This window comes from Notolabrus celidotus, chromosome 15 (genome assembly GCF_009762535.1).
Source record: "Notolabrus celidotus isolate fNotCel1 chromosome 15, fNotCel1.pri, whole genome shotgun sequence".
Classification (NCBI taxonomy): Eukaryota; Metazoa; Chordata; class Actinopteri; order Labriformes; family Labridae; genus Notolabrus; species Notolabrus celidotus.
This window is the reverse complement of record NC_048286.1, coordinates 16,511,145-16,537,788: the sequence shown is the minus strand read 5'-3', so window position 1 is coordinate 16,537,788 and position 26,644 is coordinate 16,511,145. Positions and strand designations below refer to the sequence as shown.

General features: G+C 43.8%; 1 protein-coding gene across 1 annotated transcript in view; it reads left to right on the top strand.

Moving 5' to 3' along the window:
- The window catches only part of LOC117826783 (histone-lysine N-methyltransferase 2C-like), a 79,962-nt gene that overhangs the window by 42,855 nt on the left and 10,463 nt on the right, over window positions 1–26,644 (top strand). Inside the window, exons 15-48 of the mRNA XM_034703122.1 lie at window positions 1,029–1,151; window positions 3,331–3,447; window positions 3,792–3,896; window positions 4,559–4,663; window positions 4,822–5,003; window positions 5,399–5,563; window positions 5,674–5,780; window positions 5,877–5,948; window positions 6,037–6,249; window positions 6,967–7,086; window positions 7,379–7,504; window positions 7,595–7,725; window positions 9,528–9,720; window positions 11,120–11,212; window positions 11,496–11,543; window positions 12,575–12,709; window positions 12,823–12,855; window positions 13,186–13,335; window positions 13,417–13,558; window positions 13,655–13,890; window positions 14,086–14,159; window positions 15,086–15,283; window positions 15,514–17,466; window positions 18,713–19,026; window positions 19,154–20,391; window positions 20,485–20,742; window positions 20,843–20,954; window positions 21,058–21,124; window positions 21,250–21,310; window positions 21,441–21,673; window positions 22,285–24,153; window positions 24,400–24,588; window positions 25,631–25,795; window positions 25,909–26,038. Of these exons, the coding sequence (XP_034559013.1) occupies window positions 1,029–1,151; window positions 3,331–3,447; window positions 3,792–3,896; window positions 4,559–4,663; window positions 4,822–5,003; window positions 5,399–5,563; window positions 5,674–5,780; window positions 5,877–5,948; window positions 6,037–6,249; window positions 6,967–7,086; window positions 7,379–7,504; window positions 7,595–7,725; window positions 9,528–9,720; window positions 11,120–11,212; window positions 11,496–11,543; window positions 12,575–12,709; window positions 12,823–12,855; window positions 13,186–13,335; window positions 13,417–13,558; window positions 13,655–13,890; window positions 14,086–14,159; window positions 15,086–15,283; window positions 15,514–17,466; window positions 18,713–19,026; window positions 19,154–20,391; window positions 20,485–20,742; window positions 20,843–20,954; window positions 21,058–21,124; window positions 21,250–21,310; window positions 21,441–21,673; window positions 22,285–24,153; window positions 24,400–24,588; window positions 25,631–25,795; window positions 25,909–26,038 (9,457 nt within the window). The remainder of the gene's footprint in view (window positions 1–1,028; window positions 1,152–3,330; window positions 3,448–3,791; window positions 3,897–4,558; window positions 4,664–4,821; window positions 5,004–5,398; window positions 5,564–5,673; window positions 5,781–5,876; window positions 5,949–6,036; window positions 6,250–6,966; window positions 7,087–7,378; window positions 7,505–7,594; window positions 7,726–9,527; window positions 9,721–11,119; window positions 11,213–11,495; window positions 11,544–12,574; window positions 12,710–12,822; window positions 12,856–13,185; window positions 13,336–13,416; window positions 13,559–13,654; window positions 13,891–14,085; window positions 14,160–15,085; window positions 15,284–15,513; window positions 17,467–18,712; window positions 19,027–19,153; window positions 20,392–20,484; window positions 20,743–20,842; window positions 20,955–21,057; window positions 21,125–21,249; window positions 21,311–21,440; window positions 21,674–22,284; window positions 24,154–24,399; window positions 24,589–25,630; window positions 25,796–25,908; window positions 26,039–26,644) is intronic.

The window sequence follows — 26,644 nt, the reverse complement described above, 5'->3', positions numbered from 1 at the left end:
GAGCCAACCTTCAATTTAGTAAATTCCTGTTTTATTCACATTTATTAAATTCCCGTTAATTCCCATGGAAAGTTTCCAACTTTGAAAATTCCCGGAATTGTGCAACCCTAGTCCATTCCACCTAAGAAGCATCTCCATCAGTCACTGTTCATCTCATGTCCATCTTATCGTCCCATTGAAGAAGATTCATCAAGTCACGAATAACAGAGATCATTCCCACGTTCTAGTCATCCCCATCAGCTGTAATTGGCTTTGGAAAACTTAACCAATATTAGCGTCCCAGTGTCGTTAGAACATATAAATTACAATAGAGACAATGGATGCCGACTCTCTCAGACAAAGAATAATGGGAATCACACCCATGGCTATAATCTATTATGAATGATGCTAGCGAGGAAGGGCTCATTTTGTTAGCAAAGTGTGTATTTTCCCCAGATATATCCTATCTCTTAAGTAAACATTATACGGCTCAAACTAATGTGTTACACAAGGCCCGGGGAAATCTATTCTACAAATTTGAATATTGCTCCAGTCCAGCATGCTCTCGTTAGATGAGCTCAAGTGCCGCCATGCTTATGCAATTCTTCCTTTTCTGTCAACATGCCAAACATACACTGTTGTCATGGCAAGAGGTTGCAGGGCCTCTTTTTCTGCTGTGTGCCATGATGCTCTGGCGAAGTATGCCTTGTGATATGCAACTAATACCAGAGACGTTCCTTTTAAACTGCAATGCATGAAAAACACTTGGGATTGGCTTAACACTGAACATGCCCTGATAACATGTCCTGTTCCTTCTGTGGCACGTCAGCTGCTTTCTAACATCAGATCTCTGCATACATGAACAGTGTGTGTGTTTGATAGCTCCCACACGGCTACACTCAAAGCTCCATACATCTCTCTAACATCTTCCTTTGTATGTTTTGTTTCTTCGCTGGCTTTGTTTTTAAGTTGCTGCATTTTGTCGCCCTCCTCCCTCCTTCCTTCCCTCTCTCTCACTCTCTCACCCAACCCCCCTCCCCTTACCTTAGGGTGCATGGAGTCCCCATAGCAGTGTGAGCTCCCCCTTGTCCTGGTCACCAGACCAGCCAGACGGGTGGGACGTCCCAAAGACCAGGCAGTCCGCTGGCAGTCCCGGCTGGAGCATCAGAGTGGTAAATACTGTGGCCCAGCAGAGACACCGGGGCAGCAGCTGCCCTATGTTAGCCCTCTGTTTAGCCACACTGCCCCAGTGTGCCCAGTGTTACTGTGAGGAATAACGTTACAGAATTACCACCTTACAGGGAGAAGATTTAGAGACTCAAAGCTGTCAATATAGCTGTGATTTAATAACTATATTGACAGCTGGCTTTGCAGTTGAATTCAGAGATTAGGGGTTTCATGTGGCAGCTACACAGTCAACAGAAACATTCAAATATATATTTTTATGTATATAAACATCTCTGCTCATAGATGAATGGGTCCTTTTGTCAGCCACGCTCTGCTTCTTTGCATTCAAACCTGCTCAAGTACCTTTCTTTCTCCTCCTTTTGATTTTGAACTGAGTGAAAAGTCTGTGGCAGTGGGTTGCCAAGGCAACACTCATTACTTTTAAGTAAGGCTGGGTGAAGGTTAATTTGAACGCTGTGGCGGGGATCCAGTCCAGGTTAAACATCATCATACAGTGTGTCCGTCAGCGGGCACAGTGGAGGGGGAGGGGCCGTGGTTTGGGATCAGTGTCAAACGGGGGGTAAATGGGAAGGGATTTGGGGGCAGGTGGTGTGAGGTTCAGTTGGACTTAAGTTTGACAGTCGTGATTAGGCGGAGGCCTCCTGTCGGAAATACGCCAAGGCCACAGTGGAGCTCGCATTGCAGGAACAACAGCTCTGTGGACTTTTTTTTACCACCTCTCACTCACTGGCAACAATTTCTGCCAGTCTTTTCTATAAACTGTTAGAAGGTTTTAGTTTTTTTAACATTCGTATGAAGTTAAAGCTGCTGTTGGTAGGAATGGTGTATAAAAACTGTACTTTTTTCTGCTGGGTTTGAAGAAAAGGTCATGATACCAATCGGTACTCATCTGTAAGTAAAGTTATTTGAGATTATGGCAAAATCTCTGTGTTTTCCAATGCCTTTGTATAAAGCAATGTTATTATCCCCCTTGTTATCGTTATCACGGACCAATCAGAGCTACTCCTCGACCCCCCTGATTGGTGGAGTGGCGGCCCAACTATGTCGCCCTGAATGGCTGGAAAGGCACTACTTCCTCATAGAATGCGCACAACCATAGACATATAAAGAGTAGATGCCTTATTGGCTGCTGGGGCGCAAGAAATACGGCTCGCCAATGCCATCTTGGTCCGGTCATCCTACCCATGACCCTACCTGTAAACTTAAACTGAAGCAGCAGAGACTTCAAGATGCCAGACCCCTGTGTGGCAAAATACCTATCATACATCACATATATCACATATCACAATATTCTATTACTGTTAAGCCCACTATGTATATTAAAATACGCTGAACCATGTGTCCTGTATCATACCTACATGTATGATGTTTGCAAAAAAAAAACCTTCATGAAAATCAGTTTAGTATTCAGCGAGTTATGAGTGATTAAATGCCAAACAGATTACACTGAGTGGAGCGGCTGACCAGACCAAAATGGCGGCCCCACGGCTCGTCAGCACAAATAGGTAGTAGCGGTCGATGCGGTGTCTACTCTTTATATTTCTATGCGCACAATGATCTTTTGTGGGCGGGGTTACGGGTAGTGAGAGGAAATCTGGTGGGGAGGGGTAGTGTTGACCTTCGAAATCTCTCTCCGAACTGATGTTTAAATCAAGACTACCAACAGCAGCTTTAAATGTAAGGTTTCTAAAAAGTGTAGAGTACCTATGTAATTGGTTTCCCTTTGTTAAATTCATGTGAAGATGTAGTGGAATGTTAAATTAATCCATTAATTTCTGTAACAGAGGAACAAAGCTAGGCAGGTATTTGCTTGTATATTGATCACAGTTTACAGATATTTGTCATAGCAGTTTGCATTCATAATCAACGAGGAAATGACAAAACCGATCTAGAATAATGAAAAAGAATAGCACTTCCTGATGTCAGCTTAGAAACAGGCCTCATCAGGAGCGAAAGGTTCCCTGCAGCATACCCTCTCTCTACTCAAATCTTTCTCTCTGAGCAAACTCTGACTTGAATGATTCAGCAGACACGAGAGAGAAACAAGCTTTTGAAAACGAGTGGAGCTCTTGTCTACTGATTACACTTTTGAAGCTGAGGGGTTGTCATTGTCCCTGTTCTTCCCCTGTGCAGCATTTTCTGATCTTTGTCTCATCCCCACAGGGTCGAGGCTCCGGCTTTCCTGGAAGAAGGAGACCCAGAGGTGCTGGTCTGTCAGGTAGAGCTGGACGCGGCAGGGCCAGAGGCAAGAATGGAGTGATTCCCTGCATCAACCCTGGGGTATGTGCCGTCAACACTCAAATCTAACACTATATGCAAATACACTGCATGTTTTCCCTCCTGCTGAAGACAAAGGTGTTGTATTGCACATTTAGCTTTAATCATAGAGTTTGTTATTCTTGTTTTATTGTGATGGCTGCACAATTTCTATAGGCCAATTCCTCAACAGACAAAATAATGACATAGATTGATAGATGGCAACATTCAATCATGTTTGTGACTCTTCAGTATGTGTTAAAATATTTAATTTTGAGCCTTTTTAAAGTAGATGGTGGCTGTTTTTATTTCATGTTATTACACAGTTTCTTAAAAGCAGTGGTTGTTTTGTTTCTCTCACTTTCCAGATCACCACAATAGAAATGCAGTACCCAGTCAAGGACGAAGAGGAGAATGCCATGCACAACACAGTGGTTATATTTTCCAGCAATGACAGTTTCACTCTAAAACAGGTATTTGAAATCTGAGTATTGATGTTGTTCTATTTTATTTTTCACATTTTCATATTTATATATAGATATATTTTAAGTCCTTATCTGCGAATATATCCTCGTCCACTTCGCCAGCCTGATGGTCAAAAATCTCTCCCACTGGAGATTATTCATTCTTGAGGAGATGCGGCCAACAGCCCGCAGGAAATGCAGCCGATTACGTAACACAGGACCATATTGAAGTGTTATTGTTTCTTCCTTTTTTGTCTTCAGAGTCATGATCCTGAACTGAATTAATTTTTGTAAACAATGAGCAACTGTCGCTGTCATATTGCCACTGATATTCATTGGGACTTAGAAACATCAGTGGTAGTAATGGGGACGCTAAAAAGTGAGTGTCGCTTTCGAGAGTAAAAGAAACAATTCTGAGCCATTACAGTCGAGTTGCTGCTAATTAAAGCACTAACCCCTTGTGAGTGTTGCACAGAAGCAATCAAATATACAGTTTATACTGAACAGGTTTTAAACAGCAAATATGACATATGACTGTTTTTTTTCAATACTCTTATTCACAGGTGTATGTGAGGAGAGAGGACAACAAAAACGTTACTCATAATTTCAGATTCCAAACTGATCTTTCCCAGCAAATGAGGGTAACTCATGGTGTCTCTCTTCCTCTTTAGGACATGTGCGTGGTGTGTGGGAGTTTTGGCCTTGGTGCAGAGGGCCGTCTCTTGGCTTGTGCTCAGTGCGGACAATGTTACCATCCATTCTGTGTCGGCATAAAGGTACCTTCTTATTGAGCTTTTGCACCACACTTACAATTTACAAAGTAGCAACACCATCCTGACATACACAGTCTGTAGACTGTAAATATAATATAGTCTGTAGACTATAAATATAATATAGTATGTATTCTATAAATGTCTTATTGTTACTTTCACAGATCACCAAGGTGGTACTGAGTAAAGGCTGGCGGTGTCTGGAGTGCACAGTGTGTGAGGCTTGTGGCCAAGCCACAGATCCCGGCCGCTTGCTGCTGTGTGACGACTGTGACATCAGCTATCACACCTACTGCCTGGACCCTCCGCTGCAGAACGTGCCCAAGGACAGCTGGAAATGCAAATGGTTTGTTGCTCTATGATTATCTCACCCAAACCTGCTTCACACGGGGCTACATGTTTTAGATTCAGTAACGAAACACTGGGTTGTTGTTGTTCTAATGAGCAACTGACCACTTGCCATTTTCCAACTCTTCCTGATCAATAATGAGTTGCTTTATGATTCGTATTAAATATCTCAGTTTGAAAATCTGCCTCAAAAGTAACAAAACAACTGTGTGTGCAGAGAAAGTCTTTAATGGTTTCATAAAAAGTTGAAAACCTAAGAGGAATGAATTGCATATTTACAGCATGCAGACAGCAAAGCATGTCTGCAGGAATTTTTGCAGCTCAGTTAATCAGCGGTAATGCGTTCTGAAGTTACCTGAGTAGAATGACCTCTGTCCTCTCCGTCTCCTGCAGGTGTGTGTCCTGTACTCAGTGTGGCGCCACCACCCCAGGCCTAAGGTGTGAGTGGCAGAATAATTACACCCAGTGTGCCCCCTGTGCCAGCCTTGCAACATGCCCCATCTGCCTAGTGGACTACAACGAAGGCACCACAATTCTGCAGTGCCGCCAATGTGACAGGTGTGCAGTGTTCCTACACAACCTGTCAACTCAGGGGAACTGGTCTCTGCTAATTCTTTTTTTTTTAATTCATAATTTGGCTCGCATCTGAAGTGCTCTTCTCTTTCCAGATGGTTCCATGCGTCTTGTCAGGGCCTCCATTCAGAGGAGGATGTAGAAAAGGCTGCAGAAAGTAGCTTCGACTGCACAATGTGCCGAGCTTTCAAGACCACTAAAGGTTGGAGTACATTTATTTCCCTAAGTGTGCTAAGACATTTTATTTGCCAGTTTCTGCTTGATTTAAAAGATTTTTTGTCCTGTGCTGCTGCTGTAGTTGTGACCAAGGCCAGAGACACCATTGAGCCTGTAGTTATGACGCAGATTGTCACAAAGGCTAAAGAAATGGGTAAGTTCAGAGCTTTAAATTGGATGCATTATTCAGAAAAACTCTTTTTTCTTTCAGACTTTTTAAACATGTAATTTGGTTTTTCTAGATCTGTCGAGGACCTACACCCAAGATGGAGTTTGCTTAACGGAATCCGGACTTTGCCAGCTGCAGAGCTTGTCTGCCACAGCGTCTCGGCGCAGGAAACCAAAACCCAAGCTGAAACTGAAGATCATTAACCAGAACAGCGTGGCAGTGCTTCAGGCTCCTTTAGACCCTCTCTCAGAGCTCTCTCGTGATGAGGACATCGAGGACAACAGAGGTACTTGTCCTCTTGCATAATCTCCCTCTTTCATCTCAGGTTGTTAATTAGAGACGTTTTAGTTCAGCAGTGACTTGGATATCTGTGCTGTCGTATTTGTTTGGGTACATTTGTTTTTCCCAATGTGACTTTAAATGTTTTTAACACCACACAGCTGCACGGTTAACACTTGCTAAATAAAAGCCAATTAAAATCAGATAAGCTCTGCATTCACATGATACAACCTGGATAACATATTTCCTTTCCAGTGTCTCAGATAGTATTATGGAGGTTATCATGTAAGGGTTTTTTTAAATTATAATTTCAAGTCTTAAAACCGACGTAAATGTAGGACAATAGCACAGTACTTTTAAGTTTGTATGTTTTTTTTTAAAGGTTTCAAGCCATGCATGTGTCTTATAATGAGTCAACTGATCAATTAATGAAGAGTGACACAGTGCTGATGATCTGCACAGATGGCATAGTAGTAATGCTGTTTAATTACCTCTTATGCTCATCAGACTTGTTTTTAAAATGAGAATGAGAGGAAAGGTTTTGAAAGTCCCACTGGAATGAGATTATTTGTTATAGAACTGCTTAACTTGATTTCAATCAGGCTAATGTCCCACCACAGAAGGGAGTTCAGATAGAATTGACCTTTTTGCTCTGTTGAGGGGCCTGGCTGGGGTATTCTCTGCAGCAGGGCTGTCGCTAGTCATCAATGCTCTCTCTTTGCAGAGGCTGAGCTCCTAGATTGTGAGGCGAAGTCTGACTCGAGCCTGGAGCGAGAGCCGGCAGAAGACGACTCCAAGGGGGCCGACGGCGGCAAGAAGAGGAAGAGGAAACCGTACCGGCCGGGTAGGGCACCTGATTGAAGGAGACAGCTCCTCTGATGCGTAAAATGGTGCAGTACATGCCCAACGCTGTAGCTGTAGCAAAGCACTGCCATCTCTGGGCCTCTGCTGTACTGAGGCCTCTTATCTAGTGTTTCTGAGCCTTCATGCTGAATGCACAGGACAATTAATGGAGCCATAAACTCACACCCAATACACCTCAAATCATATCATCTCCATAATCTTTTGAAAAATGTGTTTTGTGTGAAGATACGCTGTCTGCTATTCCAAAAAGATCAATAAACTCTCCTTCCCAGGCATCGGTGGGTTCATGGTCCGCCAAAGGAGCCGGCCGGGTCAAGGTCCAGGAAAGGCCAAACGATCCCTCTGTCGAAAGGATTCCACTGGCTCTGTGTCAGAGATGCCAGTTGGAAAGGAAGAGGGTATATAAACTGATCACATACCCACTATCTATGTTTCCATATATTGTCCATGATCTGTCAATTAATGCTCTCATGTGGTCTTCCTTGTAGGATGGTCAGAGACTTTACCTGATACCCCGGTAGACGAGGTGCCGCCTGGACCAGAGGTACCAGAAAAAATCAAGAAGCGCTACCGAAAGAAGAAAACAAAACTGGAGGAAGCTTTTCCCGCCTACCTGCAGGTATGTCACCTTTGATAGAGAAAAATACATTCTAAAAACAAGCTGTTTAAACCCTCTTCATTCAATTTTGATTGTGTTCAGCAAAGTCCACAACGAGCAGTTCCTTGTTCGACCCTGTTTGCAACATGTGGAGTTAGCAGTCCAGCTAATATCGATACAGTAGTTGAGCTCAGCCTATGCTCATGATACTTAATATTGTAACACTGTTTTCTTTACAAGCATGATAAGCTAATGAGGAGGAAACACTGTTAGAAATGGCACTGACAGCCTGTTAGGCGTTGCTGTTTATGTTTACCCTATGTTCTTTGTGCAGCAATGTAGCTTCTCATGATGGCGCTCATTGGAGCGCTGTTTTGAAGCCAATCGACGGCAGCAGTCATATTGTAAATGCTGATCCAACCAGGCAGAGTGTGACGTAAAGAGGCGGAGTTTGAGCTTCCTAGCCAACAGCTATGTGTTCCCATCTGGGAGTCAAGTCAGTCATGTCCTTATTTGGGCAAAAACTCGTAATCTTAATATCTTCTGAACCGTCGCGTTAGAAAACAATTCACCCCCCGTACAGTGTGTGCTGCAAAGATCGTCTTTTTTGAATTGGTGTGTATGTGGTTTCCATTGTTTCTGCAGCCAGTCTCAAGTGGATTCTCGATGAATTGCAGTTTATAACACTTCCTAATGGGCTTCATAGTTTGAGACCGGAGGTTGCCGCTTGGGTAAAATACCGTACCACAATAAAATACCTCTCACTACATTGTATTGGTCTTATTGGTGTACAGGTTAAAAAAGATATTAAACATAAATCTTATATAGCAGCTTTTAGTTAATATACCCTTTCACATATGATATAAAACACCATGTATCATTATGGGGGTGTTATAACTTTGACCAGTGTTTATATAAAAAGAAATGATAAAAAAGCCATTGTAAATTTAGTGTATAGACCTCTCTAAATAACTGACAAACAAAGACAAAACATGTTGAATACTGGGGCACATCCCTTTCAAGAGAAGTTACTGCATTAGTGAAACAGCTCATGAAGTTAATTGCAAATCAATTCTTTGTTTTTTTACTGTTATGCTATTCATTTGCACAGATTCTCTGCTCTTGTCATACCAAATCTTCATTTAACCACCCATGGGAAGGTTTGGAAACCAAAGTACATTGCCTTGAAACCACTTACAGAGCCTTGGTGCATGGAGCCCCCTCTGTAGGTTTTTCCTCTTTCAAAAAAACTCACAGACAGTCACTGGAGAGGGTACCAGTCTCTGATCGTTCTCTTTAAATGCTCTCTGTTTGGGTGGAGAATTGACACACAAAAGCATAACTAGAGATGACTTTAAAGTCCCTTGTCTCCTGCCGGTATCTCAGTGTCACCTTCTGTTGGCCCAAACATAGATCTGTGATGTGCATTAAGCTTCCCTCAGCTGTCAGTGCTGCTCTTTATCCCGCCACAGTAAAGGGAGCTTCAGTCTAACCTAAAGGTCCAACGCAGTGAAGCACATTTCATTAATTATTGAAACAGCAACACGTCAAGCTTTTAATGTCTCGGTGCCACCGGCAGCTGCAGTTGCATGTCGTTGAGGATAGTGGGTGACTTGTGGAAATAAGTGGTTGGGGGAGGTAGGTGCTGACAAAAGTGAGGTCAGCAGCAACTACTGTTGTCTCTGAGCTGCTCTGTTTCAACTCCGTCAGTTCTCATGGGCCTTCGATGTGAATGATGTTAAGAAAGGCAAGTTGACAGTTCTCTGGAAAACAAAAGAAGTGGCATAAGAGAATTGACCCCTGCTTTGTGTCGTCATGCTCAGGAGGCTTTCTTTGGAAAGGACCTCTTGGACAAAAGCAAGCAGAGCAGGCAGCAAGGGGTCGAATCAGGTTTACTGGAAGAAGGGCAGGGCCAAGTGGATAGGAGGCACCCCACCGCCAGCTTCCTGGACCCTTCGTCAGATCCTTTGCTCAGCGCCTCTACAACATCGCTTCACAACAGACAAGCAGCAGCACGTATGTACTCAAAACAAATGTCCCTTAACACCCCTTGTCCTGAAGATCTGATGTATTGTAAGTGATGCCTTTGAATAAATTATACAGAAAAACAAGACGATCACTGGAAAGGAACCAGTGCAGGTACTGTAAAGGCCAGAAACCACAGGGTTATCTTTCATTTTATACTTCAATGCATACCAGTATAGTTTACTCCATGCATTTTCTCCTTTGTCTCATTTGCAAGTGTCATCACCCAATGAGCATATTGTCCCTTTTCATTCTGGAGCATGTCAGAGGTCATCTGAACACATGTTAGAGCCCTGTTCCAGCATTTCATACAAGACTAAGTCAGCCGTGTGAAAGGTTCAGCTTTGGCCAGTTGCATTTATGTACTTGTTTGTGTAGCTTTAGCTCCGTTTACAACAGTACTGCACAAAAAAATATCACCCAATAGAATGCTAAGAAATCCTCCTTATCAAGAGTTTCAGGAGCAGTTTACTAGTTTAACAACATAGAGATATCAAATCAAACCTGCCAGTTGTACTCACTGAGGCAGATTTCCCCCCTTTTGACGCTGAAAAAGAAGCAGCTCATCCAGATCCATGAGTGTTTAAGACATCACACACCAAAATCAAAGTCTACAACTGAAACCCAATGCAAACTGTATGTGAGAAGCAGAAAAACCAGATTCCTGCATCAGAAAAAGCGAGGATTGTGTCATATAATCGTATAAAATCTGTAAAAGGTTAAAAAAAAAAGGTGTCATTGTTGACCCCTAAATTTCCTTGTAAGCACCTGAATGTGTGATTTGATTTGTTGGGGGACAGCACAGATATAACCTTTTATTTGTAAAGACAAATCTAAGCATCAAGTGTGTAGAAATCTCATGATGCAACTTGGTTCACACTCAAAAGAAAACTCATCAGTTTAAAAGACTGCTAAAAAATGAGCATTGAATAAGACAACAGTAGCCTTCAGACAGTCATACACTTTCCTTTTAGTCTGTTTCTATTTTACACTAAGCTGGAAATTCTTAAAGGAAACAAATGCAGCAAAGAAGTGATTGTGCTATTGAGCATTTTCAGGTGTCTGAATGAGTAGAGCTCTTTCTCAGATTCTGTATTTTGATGGATTGCAATGAAGAAAAGCTACAAATACTTCAAAGCCAAAGGCTTAAACAACCAGACTGATTGTGTAAGACTGAGAACAGTGTTAAAGTGTGTTGGAACACAAGTATTATAATCAATGTTTAAGCTATTCAGAGTACAGAGGACAAAGTATTTCATGTGGCATCCAAACAAATGGTTCCAAATCACATTTTTAAATCCATTCAACATCACCATCAATTATGATTTCTGACAGTTTGGTTTTCTTCCTTTTTTCTTTTGTTTCTTCCTTTTTTTTTCTCCATCTACAGAGACGTCTGAGGAACCATTAGTTGATCTTTCTGATGTTCTGAACTCTGATGCAGACATCTTGGGAATGCTGGGAAAGTCGAGCAGTGACTCTGGTGCGTCATGTATCTCACAAAGTGGTCACAGTTGCAGGATTTGTACTAATAGTCACCTAATCGTGGGTTTATAAAGCCTTTGAGTTGCAGTTCATAAATTTCCCCAAAAGCAAGTTTATTTAGTTGTCACCACTGAAGTGAATTTGTTTTTAATGCCACATTCTTTAGCAACACTTCATCTTTGAGTTGACATTTTGTTTGTTTTGCATTGTCTGAAGCGTGGTGTGCTTGTGCTCTCATCACTGTTTTTTCACTCATTTGATCTGGTTTTGGGTTCTTGTAGGTCTTGATTTTTGCCCCTTCCAGGTTGACAACTCACCTCCTCCTTTTGGTAAGGGTGCTATGGCCTACTAATCCCCTGCTTTAGTGCATTCTTCCTCTCTAACAGTGTGTGTGTCTCTTTGAGTCTGCATGTATAGAAACTGCTTATAATTAGCGCTCATCTATTTGCAATTGTCTTAACACTCATAACTCGCTTTTTAGTGCTTACCTAAACTACTGCACAGTACTCACTCCAATGCATATGGTGTTTGTTCATCTGACTTTTTCACTGTGGACATATTTCTTTATGAACAAGAGAGGTAATCTACTGCAGTCTGATCAAAGTTGTTCTCACGGTGGCAAAGGAACAATGTAATAATGACATCTTGGTTTTCAAGAAATGAGCAGTTAAGAAGCTAGCAGTTGAAAGAAAGGAGGCCTTGGCAGACGTCCTTCGAGTTACCAAAGACTCTGAACGTTGTGTGTTCTTAGTCCTGTTGCAGTAAAACAAAAATCACTGCACTACACAACCCCCATCTTTGTCAATACTTACTTTGTTCATCTTAAACGCTTATGGGCAGATCATATTTTTTCTCTAATACTGATCCTTTAGTCTTGTTTTGATGGGAGTTTAAAAGACATGGAAAGTAAATGCAATTAAAGAAACAGTTGCAGTAATAGTTCAGTGATATGACGCTAGAATTTCCAGCATAAATTCAATTTAATCTGCCCACAATGAGGTAACAAATTATAATAGATGTTTTTATAGATCAACAGTTATAAAAGGGAGCCATGGAACCCTTCTTAAAGAATGATATAGATATACAATACAAAAAATAGCATGAGAAATACTTTCCTACACGAACGTTGTATAATTGTAAAACTCGTCTTAAACAACACAGGGACCCCGAGGAGCTGTAATTATGTACTGCTCATTCTGCTCTGATTGCTTTCCACAGGCTCTTAAAACAATAAACATGTTCCTACCTCAAGTTTATATTTATGATACTCCTCTCAGGCGGATATTTGGTTGCTGTGCGTCTCTGTGTTTGCGTGTGCATGTTAAGATTTGTTTTTGTATGTCCGTGTGTGTTTCCACAGCTGGTCTGGACATCGGGTCCCTTACAGACGGTTCACCAGTCGCGTCTCAGGGTGGCCGTAGGACACCTCGAACCCATCCAGAGGAGCCCCTGGACGGCATCCTCAGCCCAGAGCTGGACAAGATGGTCACTGATGGTCAGTTTGGGAGACACAACATCCAGAGACTCTCAGTTGTTTGATACTCGATTTCAAACCTTCATACAAGATTCATATTAGTAACAATAAAAATGATTCTTTTTTTCTTTCAGAATCAATTCTCAGCAAACTTTACAAAATCCCAGGTTTGTGATTTCAACCCTTCTTGTAAAAAACTGTAAAAATTTGACCGTTTGTTGTAGATCACTCGTGAGTGTGACACTGAATTGACTAGGCTGTGTTTCTACATGTCAGTGAGATCAATTCTTCAAGTCTCCAAGGCTAAAAAATATGTCATAAACTGATTGACATATAACAATCTGTAATTTGTATTGGTCATCCTTTATTTACCATTAATCAGGGTGGCCAACATGTGGCATCACTATTATCTGTAGCAGCTGAAAGGGTTAAGGAAAGGTACCTTAATAGATTTGATCAACATACACAACATTCTACCACTCCCTGATTTGTTGCAGAGCTGGAGGGCAAAGATGTGGAGGATCTCTTCACAGCAGTGCTAAGCCCCAGCACGAGCCACCCACCTCCCCCACCACAGGTGCCTCACCCCCAGGGTCCAGGGTCCCTCCCTACCACAGCTGGCCTGAGTATGCCTCATCCCAACACAGGTACATTACATAACACTGTTGTCGTGTGTATGATATACTTTTTATGAATTTAAGTGTCTAATTCACTTCTTATGTGTGCAGGGAATCCCATGTTTCCAAGAATGCCAATGATCAATGGTATGATGGGCCCAAACCAACGTTTCCCCACAAATCCAGGAGCAGGTCCCTGCATCCCAGAAAATTTCTCCCCCCTCAACCGTATGCCTTTCACTGACAATCCAAGGTAATGCACCACCTCAGTTAGTGATTTAACTGTTCTGAAGTAAAAACAAAAATTGGCAGAGCCAGAATGCTCAGCTGTTTTCCTTTGTTGTTGCAGAGATAGAAAGTTCAATCAGATGCCTAGAGAGGCAGTTGGTCAGTGGCCCTCCTCTGCCCACGGCCCTGGCCCTGCAACCCCTGGATCTCTGCCTGAGGGGGAGACTGAAGCCATGTCAAATGCCCAAAGGAGTACACTCAAGTGGGAGAAGGAGGAGACACTTGGAGAGCTTGCCACTGTAGCGCCTGTCCTATATACCAATGTCAATTTCCCAAACCTCAAGGAAGAATACCCAGGTTGGTAAACGGCTCTAAAGCCTTTACGTCTATCCTCTGTTCATTTTTTACAGTCATCACTCCTGTCATTTCTGCTTTTCTCTGGATATTTGTTTGGGTGTAACCACTGCACTGTGTCAGTCACACTTTGCAAAAAATACCTTGTGTATGCTCTTGGACTGTTGGCATGACAACTCTTCTTATTCTTTTCAACAGACTGGTCTACAAGGGTAAAGCAGATTGCAAAACTTTGGAGGAAAGCTAGTTCGCAAGACAGGGCCCCATATGTGGTAAGATCACTGATAAATTCACAATGTTATCCTTTTATTTCAGTCCCCAACAGTTTGAATCCCACCAGTCATCAAACTATCACCAACAGTTGCACAGTTGCAGGCTCCTTCATCACATCTGGCCTCCTGTCTTCTACAGTGTGATTTGAAATCTGGCCACTCAATCATCCAGTTGAACTAATTAACATGGGAAGAACATGCTGTTAGAATTCACCATGGTCCCAGTAATTAAGTTCACGAAAAGTAATTTTATCTAGCAGAGGCCAGTCTCTAATACCCAGCTTTGATTACAGTGTGCCCTGTTTCATAGATTTTAGGGGCTTTTTACAGATATAATTGTACTAGAACAGCTTTTTCTTTTGATATCCAACCTGGTAATGGTCAGGCAACTGTCATTTATAGTAACACGATGACCTCCAAAAAATATTTATTTATCTGGACAATTCAAGTTTATAAATGACAATCTAGCTGAAAAGGCCACACGTACCTCTAACTTTTACAGATATGAAAAGCCTCATCTGATTAGAATCCGATACAATTGTAGTTTTTTGCAGTATTTGACCAAGGAGCTCTTTTTCCAGCCATGCCCCTGTTGTAGGTTTGCAAAATACTCTAGCCTCATGTTGGAAATCCATATTTTATTTTGTAAAAATGTTCAGTCAGGAGGGAACCTTTGTCCCAGATATCAAACCTGGCTTACAAACATCATGAGAACTGTCAGTCAGAGAAGGTAGCAATGTTCATACTTAGCCCACCCTATGATGATAACCTGGAAGTATTATAAACTACTTATAACATATTATGATATTCAAACAAATGCTTCATAAGAGACTTTCATAGACTTGTCTTTTTTCTGCAATTTCATGGATGAAATACTAATACCTGTTGTGTTCATGTTTTTCATCTGTGACTGATTTGCTGTTTAGCAAAAGGCAAGAGATAACCGAGCAGCCCTGCGCATCAACAAAGTCCAGATGTCGAATGAGACGGTGAAGAGGCATCATCCACAGCAACAGCCTCCTGAGGTGTTTGATCCCAACATACCACTAGACACAGAACTGCTGTTTAAAGACCCTTTGAAACCAAAAGAGTCAGAGCATGAACAAGAGTGGAAGTTTAGACAGGTAAGAGTGTATGCAATGAAGTCAGGGAATGCAGCGGCAGGTCCACTTAATAATAAGACAGCTAAGAAGTGGTGGTTTAGTAAAGCTCCCTAAACAACTGCACTATCCTCCACATTAACCCTGATGACATTCGTGGTTAGTAGGTCCTGTTTTTATTTGGCCCATGAGACTGATGTATTCTGCACCCCTTCTGAGGTCTAATACCACTTTTCACTGTGTCCTTTCAACAGCAAATGAGGCAGAAGAGCAAGCAACAAGCCAAAATTGAAGCTACTCAGAAATTGGAGCAAGTCAAGAACGAGCAACTTCAGCAGCAACAGCAGCAACAACAGGGCAACTGCCTGTCTGATGGAGATGGAAACAACAGTGGGAACCAGAGCCCGGCCTCCCTGCACAGCAACGGCAGCTTGTCTCCTATGCAGCAAGTTAATTCTAAAGACGGCTTTGCAAGGCCGCAGCTCCCAGGGACACCCACTTCATGTCCTCCAGAGGATGTGTTCTTGAGACCCCCTCCTCCCCCACCATCTGGCCCTTCCTCCCAACCCCAGTCTCCTCAAGTATTCTCACCAGGGTCCTCTGGATCCAGACCATCTTCTCCGTGGGACCCATATGCCAAGATGGTTGGGACCCCAAGACCACCAAGTCTTGGACCAAATGTATGTCGCAGAATGCCTGTAGAATCTGGTAAATCCCCCAACTCCATAATGGACCAGCAGGACAGAGGGAGGCCCTCTCCTGCTAATGAATCTTTTGGCTCCCCAACATCCATGAGCAACGACCCATATGCCAAACCTCCTGACACCCCAAGGCCAACTGGGGACATGGACCCTTTCCTTAAGCCCATGGGGCCCCCCAGGGTGAGTCAGGCTGCTCAGGGAAGGCCTCCAATGGGTTCTCCAGGCAGAGACCCGTACTCAAGACCCATGATAAGAAATGAGGCCTATCAGCGCATGGCCCAGAACAGAATGATCTTGTCTGACCCTTACTCAAGGCCTTTACTTGCCCCAATCCCAGGAAGTAATGAGTCCGGCTCAGTCCCTCTCTTCAAAACACCCATGCCCCCTCCTCAAGCTCAGGATCCCTTCAACCGACCAGGGCCACATCAGTCTGACAGATTCTCCCAGAATCACCAGAACGACCCCTATGCTCAGCCTCCACATACCCCAAGACCATCGGGGAACGACAGCTTCACCAGTCCTCCAAGAATGGTCCAGCATCACTCTCAGGGGCACACATTTGCTCAGCCTGGGCCAATGAATCAAATGTCAAGAAATCCGTACGCTCATGCACCTTCCACTCCCAGGCCTGACCACTTTACATACGACCCCTTTGCCCAGCCTTCTGGCCCCAACAAGCCGGATCCTTTCTCTCAGACGACGGGTAACCAACGATCCATGGGTGAACCAGGTAATCAGCCTCGCCCATTCTTTGAGCCCTATGCCCGACCTCCGGGCACCCCACGTCCACATGACAATTATGGTCAGCCTTCAAACGCACCCAGTCCATCCTCAGACCCTTACTCACAGGCTCCTTCAACTCCACGACCCGGTGGGATGAACCAGTTTGCTCATCAATCACACCCTGGACAGAGGATGTCACCCTCCCACTCAGTGGACCCTTATGCTCAACCACCAGGTACTCCACGGCCCTCGATGGGAGAGAGGTTCTCCAAGTCACCAGGCAGCCAGAGGGGGCTTATAGAGCCGTTTACTAGCACACCTGGAACATCAAGGCCAGGGGGTAGTGACATGTTTTCCCAGCCTGGGGCCCCCAGACCAATGCTCAATGACCCTTATGCTCAGCCTCCAGGGACCCCAAGGCCTGGTCCAGATGGGCTCAACAGACAGGGGCAAAGGCTTGGACCAATGGGAGGCCAGGATCCTTTTTCCCCACCTCAAAGCAGGCTCCAAGAGAACTTCCCTCATCCAGGTTTGCAAACACCAAAACCCTCAGGTGTGTCCGAGGATGGATTTAATCAGTCACCTGCCAGAAGACCCAATCAAACACCCGTTCATGACCCATATGAACAAGCCCCCATGACCCCTCATCCACAGTCTACAGAGAAAATGGAGCTAAAAGATCAGTCAGGTGTTGGCAACAACGGCGCAGACCCACAAATGCCCGGTTCTTCCTCTGAGGCTCAGGGTGTTGCTCTCGCTGAGAGCGAGGAAAGACTCAGACAGGTAACTGAATATCACTGTAGCTGTTTGGAAATTTCATTTCCACTAGCGTTTAGTCATCACTCATGTTTGGTGGAAGTTTTTTAACAACCTGAGTCATATTTTTAAGTTTGTCCATCATCAGCTACCTTCTGATAGATTTATTAAGCTAGAAAAACAATAGAAGTAAATCTGATAGTATTAATTAAACCTGCCTTAATGTCTGACCTTTTGCTTTGATTTGGTTTTAACCTAAAACATAAACATAACATGCAACAAATGAAAGGTAAAATGCTAAATCTGACCAGAAATTAAAGAAAAAAATAAAACAAAGATTTCCCTCAATCTCAGCTATGTGAATCATGTAATTTAAATAAAATAACTATAAGGACCACATTCAAATGTATAACATACTTAACTTTGACCTGACCCTGCATTTTGCTGCATTGTTCTTGGAAGGTGAGTTGTGCTTGTAAAAGAACCATTACGAGGCGCTGGTTACTTCCTGAGCCCCAACAATACAGGAGTGGATTGATATAGTAAATTATATTTACATCAGTGAAAGATTACCTTAATTTTTTTACTTCAGAGAGATGTGTTTATTAAACTCTGGAACAAATGGGCTGAATACGCAAAATATGATAGATTTCGTGGATGTTACCAGCCAAGGTCCCTGTGATTCTTTCTTGTCTTAGCACATTGCATGGGTTTTTTTATTTTGTTTTCTCTCCCTGGTATGCTTCTGTTCACTCTGATGTAATCATACACTGTTGCACAATTACAAAAATAAAGAATAAAAAGTAAACAAAGAAAAACAAGGACAAAACCCCCAAAATAATAAGTTCTCAAAATCAAACAGGCCAATGCCAAGGTAAAGGATTATTTTGCCATATTTTACTGTGGATCTTTTTTCTTAAACCATTTTATTCTAATGTTTTTTTTATCAATATAAAGTTGAAAAACTTTTATTTGGGCCATAAAAAATGCTGTAAAATGTTGATACTTGTAAATAGGAATATGTTGGTATATTGTAAATTTTTAGAATATCATAAGCTTACCTTTGACTAAACCTAACCCCTTGTAATTATTTTGTTGGGGAAAAGAGACCTTTGACTTTCATTGCTCCACATTAGCTTTGGAGTTTAAAAGAGGCTAAAATGAACTGACTGTCACAGTAAAGCTATAATGAAGGTGTCACTGTAAGGTAACCGCAGCCCATAGATCTTTTTTTTTTTAAGGCTAAAACTTCTATGCTTGTTGTGTTTCTTAGCGACAACGAATAAGAGAATTAATCCTCAAGCAGCAGCAACAGAGGATTGCCATTCGACAGGAGAGGGGCCCTCAGGAACCTGCTGGCAATATTCCCCTCGGAACACCACGACCTTGGCCCCAAGACTCCCCTGTGCAGCCAGGGGAAATGTTCAACCGGCCTCCTCCACCTTACCCTGGACAAGTTTCCATGAGAGGGCCAATGAGGTTTCCTGGACCTTTTCCAGGAGATCAGCGTGTCCCTTTCCCTAATGAAGGACAAATCCCTCGGGGCCCACATCCTGGAGACCCTAATTTGAGACATCAGGGGCCAAGGTTTGTCTTTTAGTTTTTTGGGTTTTTTTTTACCATTCCTTGCAGACGTTTTGTAATGAACATAACAACAATGCACAACTCTAAGAAAACCTCATCTCTACATTTCTGAATGTTTGTCTATTTTTAGGTTTGCTTTTCCACCTGGGGTTCTAGGACCTCATGGGGCCCAAGATTTCTTTCCCCGTGGGCAGCAACCAATGCAGGATATTCCTCCTCAAATGAGACGATCTATGTCAGCTGAAATGGCCAAGAGTATGGGAGGCAACCCTATGGGGATGCCCCAACACTTCCCACCACGTGGTATGCCAGTGCAGCAGCATAACATCATGGGCCAGCCTTTCATCGAACTGCGACACAGAGCTGCTGCCGACAACAGGTCACGCATGCCATTTCCCCCAGGTGACATGCAAGGAGGCAACATGGATCTGAACTTGCAGGGCCAAAGGCTTCCAGGCTTTGCAGGAGTATCTGATCCCAGGTTTCCTTTAAATCAGGGGCTCAGGATGGTCGACCCCATGGCTGGCCACACTGGACATGTACAGCTATCTTCCAGCATGGACAATCTTCATCAGCATGTCCAAATGTCAGGAAACAACTCACTTAAACAATCTTCTTTGATGAGATCTATGAGCCAGCCTGCTTCAAGTGAGACCCATCACATGGCAGCATCTATTATCCTGACTGCACCCCCTGCTGGGCAGACTGATACGGTCTCAGTGGCAGGTGAAGCTGTGGAGGAGAAACTAGATGCAGAAGAATCAGCGGTCAAAGATCTCGAGGACGTGGAGGTTAAAGACTTAGTGGATGCAGACTTGGAGAACCTAAATTTGGATCCTGAAGATGGCAAAGACCTAGATCTAGAAACAAATGACCTACACCTTGATGACTTTCTAACATCAGGGAAATTTGACATCATTGCCTATACAGACCCTGACCTAGACGACATCAAGAAAGACTTATTTAATGAGGAGCTAGACCTCAGCGATCCTATGGAGGATCATAGTGACACCGCAGACATGAGCAAAAACTCAAGCTCAGGAAATGAGGCTGAGGTTGTATCCTGTTCAGCATCTGCATTGGCAAAGTCAGAGGCCTCAGGTGAGCAGTCTTCAGCTGAAATCAAGCTTGAAGTCTCTGGGAGTCATGACTCTGCCTCTTTGGCACATGGGAAGGAAATTAAAACAGAGGTCAAGGACTGTCAGAAGCCCTCAGAGGTCGTAGACCAGCAAGCCGCTGGAAACACCTTAACCTCAAACCAGCAGGGAGTGTTGTCTGACTCCACCCCTGTCCTGTCTAGTTTACTCATTAAACAGCAGCCTGAGGAGCAGTCATTAAATCCAATCAGCGAATCTGTCAATCCAGGAGGTAAGCTCATGCCCCAACAGAACCAAGTCACTGACGCTCAGCATACCCCTGGAATTGCAATGTCTCATACAATACCTGACCCCACCACTGCAGGAGAAGCCTCCATGACCGGCTTTAGCCTAGACCACCAGGTGGGGCTAGCCGCTGCAATGGAAGGTCTGACCCCGGCCCAGCAGGCTGCACTGAACCAGGCAATGGCTCAGCATGGCCAGCACCGTCCTCTGCTGCTAGAGGAGCAGCCACTCCTACTGCAGGACCTCCTGGACCAGGAGAGACAGGAGCAACAGCAGCAGAGGCAGATGCAAGCCATGATAAGACAGCGCTCTAGTGACTCCTTCTTCCCCAACATCGGTAAATTACTAAGGCCATCACTTGTTGTCACTGTAGGATAGAAAGTAAGATTTCCAGTTAAAGTGATTACTTAATTGATTGCATCATTTATGATTTGTAGATTTTGACGCCATCACTGACCCCATCATGAAAGCCAAGATGGTTGCCCTTAAAGGCATCAACAAAGTCATGGTTCAGAACAACATGGGAATGACTCCAATGGCCATGAACAGGTAAAAAGCTCAGATACTGAGCAGTCATATAGAAGTTAAGAGCTACTACTGTGAATGATGAATTGAGTAATTGGTACGTGACCATGTCATTGCTTTGATACAGATTTCCTCCTAGCCCTGCAACACCTTGTCCTGAGAGCACACCACTTCCACCACAAGTTCTTGGACAGGTATCTGAATCATAATTCTGCTTTTAAGTTTTATCTTAAAGTACGTTTAATATGTGATCAGTAAGACATACCTCAGTTAAAAATATAAAGGAATTAAATAACATACCTGTCAACCTTGCTTTCAGGATGGCAAATTGACACAGGTTTCAAGACCGAATCCACCAAACTTTGGACCAGGATTTGTCAGTAAGTTTTCAAAAAATGTGTATGAATCTTCAACTTTTCGACTTGAAGTTCTGTCAAGCGTAGAAATGTGAAGATGTTTGTTTTTCATGCTGTCAAGTTTGCTAACAAAAGAGCCTTTTTCTTCTCGCAGACAATGCTCAGAGGGCTCAGTACGAAGAGTGGCTCCAGGAGACTCAGCAACTACTTCAAATGCAGCAGAAGTTTCTGGAAGAGAAGATCGGAGCTCACAGGAAGTCTAAGAAAGCCCTGTCTGCCAAACAGAGAACAGCTAAGAAGGCGGGGAGAGAGTTCCCAGAGGAGGACGCCGAGCAGCTCAAACATGTCACAGAGCAGCAGGGTGTAGTGCAGAAACAACTGGAGCAGGTAAATGTTCGACCTGTCAAGCTTCACCAACAAATTCTATTCCAGCCGTTCTGTTCGCAATGCCGGCCCAGAGCCCTTAAAGGATTAATTCAACCCCTACTTTTCTCTTTCCATCATTTTGATATCCTTTCATTCTTTTTCTTCTTTAAGACCATTCCTTTTCATCAGGAGCAGTTGTGTTGTCTTTTACTGTGTCTGACTTTATAGAATTTAATCAGGATTTGTAAGACTAAATGCTCCAGAAGCTAAAGTAAGTGTAGGGTGTTTATTCTAGTTATTTTTTCTACCCAAACAGACTTCTAAAGCATTATCTAAACAAGATGAAGAATTGAAAACATACAGGCTTGTCTCTGCGCTGCACCTGTCAACTGCTGCAATGACTTCCTAAAAAAATAAAAAGGCTGTGGGAAAAGAAATTGCTATTGACTTTCTAACTCCTGCTTTAAACTAAATTCTTCAGTAACTGTTAGAAAGAAAAAAACACTCATTCCCTCCCTTGGGTAAAGCCGTGTCCTCATACCTTTGTGTTGAGAATGTGATACAACCCCTTTGTAATTTTCATAGAGAACCTCTGTCAGATTTTTTATGATTCTGTCGTGTGTTTTGTTTAGATCCGCAAGCAGCAGAAGGAGCATGCCGAACTCATCGAGGAGTACCGAGTGAAACAGCAGCAAAACAATGTGACACCGTTAATGCCGGGGATGCACCCAGTGCCAGGTCCGCCTGGTATGGTCCCCAGTGGACCTCCAATGGGCCCGGGTGGACCACCAATGGGCCCAGTCGGACCACCAATGGGCCCGGGCGGACCACAAATGGGCCCAGGCGGACCACCAATGGGCCCGGGCGGACCACAAATGGGCCCTGGCGGACCACCAATGGGCCCGGGCGGACAACCAATGGGCCCTGGCGGACCACCAATGGGACCGGTTGGACCACCAATGGGACCCGTTGGACCACCTATGGGTCCAGGTGGACCACCAATGGGTCAACCTCCTATGAACCCCATGATGCAGATGCCTATACATCCCAACCAGCCAAATGCACCTCAGTGTTTGCCCAACCCGCCACCTGGTTGGCATCCTGGTACGCCCATGCCCATGGGCGGACCTGGACTTCCTCCCATTATGCCCCAGCAGGTACCAGGCCAACCTCATCAGATGCCAATGGGTAACATACCTCAACACCCACAAATGCCTGTTGATCCCCAGGCACCAGCAGCTCCATCAGGTGGTGTAAAACCCATGCAGGGGGGTGGTTTGAAGTTTGATGACAACAACCCGTTCAGTGAAGGCTTCCAGGAGAGGGAGAGGAGGGAGAGGCTTCGGGAGCAGCAGGAGAGGCAGCGGGTGCAGTTAATGCAGGAGGTGGAACGGCAGAGAGCCCTGAAACACCGCTTGGAAATGGAGCAGCAGGGAATGATGGGCCAAGATGGGAACATGGCACCTCTCACTCAAATGCCATTTTTCAACTCGGAGCTGCCACAGGAGTTCATGCAGCCTCAGAGGCCTCTTCTGCAACAACAACAGCAGCAACTCGGACCAATGTTCCCCCAGCAGCAGGGCATGCAGCCTGGTATGGGCTCACCGCGTGGAGCCTTTATGCATGGGGAAAGGAGAGCCATGATGGGCAATGGAATGATGCCCCGCGACATGGGGCCTGGTTTCGGGCCTGATAATCTAGCCCTACAAGCATCCAATTTCCCCCAAGGTCAGCCAAGACCTCGTCAGTTTGGTGCACCAGGAATGGGACTTCAGATGCAAGTAGAGGGTTCGCCATTCGGAGGTGACTCGTCCACACCTCTACCTTCTAACTTCCCCGGCTCAGGCCAATCTCTAATCCAACTCTACTCCAACATCATCCCAGATGAGAAAGGAAAGAAGAAGAGAAACCGCAAAAAGAAGAAAGATGATGACGCAGATTCAGTAAAGACACCTTCAACTCCACACTCAGACCTCACAGCTCCTCTCACACCCTGTGTTTCAGACACTTCCTCGACACCAACCAGAAACACCCATCTTTTTGGTGACCAGGACTTGTCAAGGTCCCCTCTACTGGGATCTTCCACGCCCAGCCACTCAGAATTAGAGAGGCAGCTTTCTGGAGGTCATTCTGGACAACAAAGTCTCTCCTCAGACTCGGCAAGAATGCAGGCTCAGGAACATGACCGGATCCTCAACAACATAAAGCTGGAGCAGACCGATGCCAGTGAGTGTCACGGTCCCCGAGAAGGAACCATCGGGTCAGGAATGAGCTCTGTGAAGGAAGAAGGCAACAAAGAGAGCACATCTCCCTTCCCCATTGGGCAAAGTCCAAATAAGGGGGAAGCTGGCAACGAATTACTGAAACATCTCCTGAAGAACAAGAGCACACCTCCGCATGGACTGACCCAGCAGAGGTCAGAGGAGAGCATGCGCTCAGAGGAGGAAGAGGCCGCAGACTGCAAATCCCTGCTGAGGCAAAGCTCCATGGACAGCAACGGGGTCAGTCTTTTTGTTAGTCATACAGTAAGAGCGCGTAGGGGGCGATCAACACAGTGAGTCATAGACAGGCAAAGTGTTTCAGATGAGAGGTGCGTCACAGTTAAATTGCTGTGAGTCATAGCTGTCAGGTTTCAGATGAGTCACAGTTTTGTGTTTGAAAAGATCTCATTCGTAGCCATAAAGCTGCTCAGAAATTTAAAGGTGTTTGGTGCCTTTATTTTCATCATCTTTTTCTCTTTTCTCCAGGCGTACTCAGATGGCATCCCAGACTTCCCCGGACCTCTGCTCCCTGAACAGGAGAAGAAGAAGGGGAGAAACAAGAGGGCGCCAAAGGGGGATAAACCTGCCTCGCGATACAAGAAGAGGAAGAAGGAAGGGGATGAGAGGCAGCTGATGCACTCTGGCCCTGACAGTGTAATGACCCAAATCAAACAGGTAGGATTGATTTTAACACCTTATGACCTGCTAATGCTGTGCCTCCTGCCTGACTTCTTCAAAGCTTTGGTAACAAAAGATGATAGACACATTGTGGGTTGAAATCTGAATTTTACAGTATTAATTACTGCCAGAAAGAAAATTGTGTTTGATGGAGCACACACATCATAAAGATAATACTGTAATTAGGTAATTGTTGGATGACATTTGCAAGCACAGGTAATTTAGTGTAGTATAAGGAGGTTTCATGATTATATTGCAAGTCCCACATTGAATGAGGCATATTGATTTAAACTTTATGAAGCTGTCTTGCTCATTTAAGCACCAAATGAACATGTGCTGCTGACTTCTACTAAGTATAACATGAATTCACCCGAAAGGCAACTCATCTCAAGCCTCCATATAGTTTGCTCCTATTAACCTGCTGTGTACTGTTGGCTGCATTGAACTAGATAACTGGCAAGTGATTAGACGTAGGCTATTCTTCCAAGTTTTCAATCTAGACGCAAGGCCAAATTTTTCAGATACAAAATGAAGCGAGAATAGTTTTATTTGAGGCTTATTTTTCATTTCAACAGGAGGAAAAACACTTTAAAAAATGGAGGAATGCTAATGTTTGCATCATGTTTGTGTTGAGGTGTTTAGATAAAGGGTGTCATTGATATTCTGCACTATTAAAGCAGAAAAAAAGAATTGTGTCTGCATTATAGAAGTTTGAGCTGCTCTGCTGGGGAATTCCTCTTTGATTGCCACACACCTACTCATTTTAAGTTTCTGTCGAAGATCTTTTTCTTTCTGTTCTAAGACTTTTTTAAAACCATAAACAGCTTAACAGACAAGCCAGAACAACAGAAGAAGGACTGAGTGACATTAAAGATATTTCAGAAGTTATGATTCTGTCGATGATTAATGATGCTGGGTGTGCTAGCTTGAAAAAGTATGAGCTCAGTTTTATTTTGTGTTGTGATTGTTTTGGTGCTTTTTTTGTTTGAAGATCCATTGCATCCTTCCCCTGACGATATATTTGTCTCTCCTGATGCAGCAGCTCTCCCTGCTTCCCCTAATGGAGCCTCTGATTGGAGTCAACTTTGCCCATTTCGCTCCCTACGGCAGCGGCCAGCTCAATGGAGAGAACCTCCTGTCTGGTACCTTTGGCAGCGCCTCACTGGATGGAGTCTCTGACTATTACTCCCAACTGGCCTACAAGGTGAGACGTGCTTCCTTTTACCTCTACGGATGAAACGTAATAAACAGAGTGATGTGTTTAAAGTCTGTCTATTGCACAATGGTCTGACATTGCATCGTTTCTGATTCCTACAGCAGAGTAACCTCAGCAATCCTCCGACACCGCCAGCGTCTCTTCCTCCCACCCCACCACCTGTGAACCGACAGAAAATGATCAACGGATTTGCCACGACAGAAGAGCTGGCTAGCAAAGCTGCTGCCATGGGTAGGGGTCTTAAAAAATGCACCCTTATAACACCCAACATTTTCTTACTGAAATATAGGATTGGAAAGGGATGGAAAATTTTGGTAAATTTCCATGGGAAGTTAAGCTGGGGAATTTGGGAAATATTCCAAATTGGAAATTTCCCATGAAAATTATGGGAATTAATGGGAATTTATGGGAATAAAATGGGAATTGATTTAATGGAAAGGTATCATATCCAAGCATAAATATTTGTTTTGTACCATACATCAAATTTGCTAAATATTTTACCCCATACTATCATCAAAACTTAATGCACTCTGTGTAGTCCACAGGCTCAAATGTGTTGCTTCAATGGTCTTGTGCTCTGGTCTCAAAAGTGTTGTCCAGGATTCATCTGTGCATGTGATGGAGAAATGCACAGTGCATGTAGGGGGCGTGGTCTCAATAGCCCTGCAGTAAGCAGTGTGCTATGTGCATGTGATTGAGGAATAGCATAGATATTCAACTGTACTTGCATAAAATCTGGTTGTTTTATTCAGCATTATGCTAAAATATTTTCCCCGACTATATTTAAGTTCCCTATTAAGAGCCAATTCCTGATTTATTTCCGTTTATTCCTATGGA